The following is a 3,777-nucleotide window of genomic DNA, read 5'->3' as shown; positions in this document are numbered from 1 at the left end:
TTTGGATTAATATTCTTGAATTTCCCATGAACACAAACCAATTTATACTGTGAAGAAAATTCACTTATTTCCACTGGCAGTAAGAAATAATTTCTTATGCATAATTTCTGCCTCTTATTTGAGTAGCTTCCTAGACATTCCAATTTAGGTTCTTGATGAGTTGACAATAAAAGATTTCCCTATTCTAAACTGAAAGATTAATTACAGAACAAAGACTACATATGAAGAAAAATAATGTTATTCCTCAGCCCGTACTGACGCTGAGAGAAAGTAATTAGTTAGGAGTCTAATCAAACCCCAAGTAGGGTTTGTAGGGAAGGTTAAACCATCTCAGGTCTTGCTGACACTTTGCTGTTCTGGGTGCTGGAAAGCTTTGATTTAACTGAAACAATCCAAGAACCTGAGAAGATACTCTTCCTGTGACAGCAATCTCCAAATTATCGGAAAGCGTGGTCTAGAGGGCCAAGGGGACTTATGGCAGCTGACAAAGTTGTCCTATAAAGCTGCAAGCATGGCAGTGTTATGCAGGACAAGAAGGCAGTGTGTACTCATTGAGCTGATGATGCTCATAAAGGGCTCAACTAATGCAAAGACTAATTTGTTTTGGACTTTCTTACAGGACTGCTTTGCTGGGATATGAAGCCAATCCCAATGACGCTGTGAACATTTCAATGTCTTGATGCTGTTGTTGAGTTACTGACCAATGTGTTGACGCTGAAAAGCCCTTCTGCAGGATCAGGATGGTTGTACTCAAACATTGCATGGCGGACTTCATTGTATCATGCCTGGTCACCCATTTTGGGTCAGGCTGGATGTTGGGAAGATGTTCTTTACTTTGAGGGTGGTTGTAGAGTGCAACAGGCATCCTGAAGAGGTGGTTGATGTCCTGTGCCTGTCATTGCTCAAAAGGCGGCTGGATAATGCCCCCAACAATACACTTTATTTGGTTTAGTTACTTTAGAAACTTTAGTTACTTTATTTATTGTTTAGCCCAGAAGTGGTCATGCTGCTTGACTTGGTGATCATTGTAGGGCCTTTTCAACTCAACTATGGGATTCTATTCCATGCTGTTGTTTGACTCAGCCTTTGCTCAAGCCCTGGGGCAAGCCCACCCTTCGAAGCCTCTACCCCTTGTGTGTAGCGCCTCGCCTTTACAGCACAGAGGTCGCACGAGGCCCGCCAGACCCCGCCACCACCGCTGGCCGATGGTGACCAGGGTGACACAGCCTCCGAGCACCAAGCTGCCGGGAGCTGTCCCCTGAGGCAAGCAAGATGCCGCCAGCCGGGCACATGGCAGCACATGGCGACATGAAGGACCCGCCCGCGCCCCGGCGCTGCCCCTCAGGGCACGCCCTGCCCCGGGAGCCCTCCACCACCCCGGGGGCGAGTCCTGCCCTCGGGGACGAAGCCCCCCGCAGCCCCCCAGCCCCCCGGGGGGTCTCCATCTCGCTCCCCTCATCGAGGAGCCCCCGGAGCCCCCCGAGGGCCGCTCGCAGCGGGCTGAGGGCGGCGTTTGGGGCCGCCGCCACGCGTTTCAAACGGGCCAACCGCCGGGCGCGGAGGGAGGGCGGGCCGCGGCGCAGTCCCCGCCTGGGACTTTAAAGCGCCATTTTGTGCCGGGCGGCCGCGATCGATCGGCGCTCCCAGCCGGCGGGCGGGTGGCGGCGGAGGAGCGGCGGGCGGGCGCCCGGCTGGCGGAGCGGCGCCCGTCCTCTTCGCCTCCCCGCGCCTCCTTCGCGCTCCCCCCCCCCCCTTTTTTTTTTTTCCTCGCCCCTCCGCCTCCATGACCCGCAGTCGGAAGCAGGCGGCGCTGGAGAGAGGAGCCGGGAGGATGAACCACGAAGCGGGGAGCGCCGCGGAGGGGGCCCGGGAGGAGGTGGCGGTGGAGGCGGCGGCGGGGGCAGCAGCGGCAGCAGCGGCGGCGGCAGCCGATAGTGGCGGAGCGGCGGCGGCCGCTTGGGGGCTGCAAGGGGAGGCGGAGAAAGTTGTGTACTCGCGGTCGCAGGTCTCCTTCGCCGGCACCAAGGCGCTGAGCGACGCCCTGAAGCTCTTCATGCCCAAGTCCACCGAGTTCATGAGCTCCGACTCGGAGCTCTGGAACTTCCTCTGCAGCCTCAAGCACGAGTTCTCCCCGGTCATCCTCCGCAGCAAGGACGTCTACGGCTACGCCTCCTGCCGCGCCGTCGTCCCCGACCCGCCGCCGCCCTCCTCCGAGCGGCCCCGCCGCCGCCCCGGCAAGCGGCGCCTCCCGGCCGCCGCCGCCGCCAAGCGCCGGGCCGTGGCCGCGGGGGGCAGCGCCAAGCGCCGGCGGCGGCGGCGGCGACGCAGGAGGGGACGGGGGTGGCAGCGCCAAGCGGCGGCGGTGCCGGGCGAGAAGGAGGAGAAGGAGGAGGAGGAGGAGGACAGCGAGCGGGGCGCCCCGGCGCAGGGGCCGGCTTGGGAGCCGTTCGGCGGCCGGTCGCTGGAGGAGATCTGGCAGGCGGCCACCCCCCGCCTCACCTCCTTCCCCACCATCCGGGTGCGGGGCAGCGTGTGGAGCCGGCGGAGCCTGGCGGCGGCGCTGCGGCGGGCGCAGCGGATCCTCGGCGTGGACCTGGCCCCCGTGGTGCGGGTGCGCCGCCTGCCCGTGGCGCCGTCGTGAGGCCGCGGCCGCCGCCCGGCTCTGCCCCGCCGCGGACAAAGAGACCGATATCAGTCACCTGTTTACATTGCTTTCGTCTGGATCATGTCCTTCTGCTGCACTTTACGGCTCGCTCGGACTCGGGACGGGGCGCCGGGACCCCCACCACGACCCCCTTTCCCCTTTCCCCCCCCCCCCCTCCCCCGTACCGGGGGCAGCCTGCGGGGCTCCGGCCTCTTGCAGGCTCCGCGCGTGGGGACCAAGTTCCGCTTCCACTTCTCCCCCTTCGGGCTACCTCACTGGTCCAGAAGTCCACCCAAGAAGTTGTTTTCCAAAGGAACTTTTCTTTCATGCTTGTATAATAAAGCACCATCCGATTCTCGCTGTCCCCCCCCCCCCTCCCCCTTTTCCGACGGATTATGTATGCTTTGTGGTGTTGCACTAGTATGTGCTCAGGGTATTTTGAATCCCAAGCATTCCCAAGTTTCAGTTTACTCTGATCAAGGATGCGTAAAGAATGGAGGTTCAGGACTTGTGGCTGTTCTTGATGGTGCAAAAAAAAAAAAAAAACAAACAAAAAAAAAACTTTTTTTTTTTCAATTTCATGGGCTTAGTGATATATAAAGATGTATTGCGCAGTATAATTGTTACACTTTTGTATCTAAAGTCATTTTTAAAGTTTTCTAGTTGAACTAAGTATTTGTTTCTATTGAGCACCTAAAGATAGAATCATCCTGATATTTTATAAACCTGTTTACTTTAGGGAAGCTCATTTGGTCAACCTAAGTGAACTTAATAAAAGGCAAAGAACAAGTGGCGTTTCAGTTCAATGAAACTGGACTGCACAGGGATGGGTTCTTTGGTGGCGTACGCCATGTATGCGCTTGGAGAAGGCACCAGGGGTGTCTCCTGAAAACAAAGTTAGGGTTTGTGAAAAATGTAACTACTCATCAAAGCAGTTCCTAGGTGTCTGAAGGTGAACCGTGATACAATGTTGGCATTAACGGCAAAAAAAGGAGTCCTCACATGACCCAAACACCACACTGAAGTGCCTATCTCTGAAGCAAGACTTCAAGGCTGATCGCTTAAGCACTGGTTGTCAACCTGGAGTTTTAAGATGATTAGAGGTTGATAATCATATCCATGTAATTACTTGC

The 3,777-nt window shown here is 56.8% G+C and overlaps 1 protein-coding gene across 1 annotated transcript; it reads left to right on the top strand.

Annotated features, from left to right (window-relative positions):
- The first annotated feature begins 1,783 nt into the window (after positions 1–1,783).
- Positions 1,784–3,433, top strand: CCDC71L (coiled-coil domain containing 71 like). Its single transcript, XM_032200650.1, has one exon. The coding sequence runs from the start codon at positions 1,784–1,786 to the stop codon at positions 2,639–2,641; it is 858 nt and encodes a 285-aa protein (XP_032056541.1). The 3' UTR covers positions 2,642–3,433.
- The last annotated feature ends 344 nt before the right edge of the window (positions 3,434–3,777 follow it).

The sequence above is a fragment of the Aythya fuligula genome, chromosome 1, assembly GCF_009819795.1.
Source record: "Aythya fuligula isolate bAytFul2 chromosome 1, bAytFul2.pri, whole genome shotgun sequence".
In the NCBI taxonomy this organism is placed as follows: Eukaryota; Metazoa; Chordata; class Aves; order Anseriformes; family Anatidae; genus Aythya; species Aythya fuligula.
The sequence above is the reverse complement of the archived record's forward strand: the minus strand, read 5'-3'. Positions and strand labels throughout refer to the sequence as shown.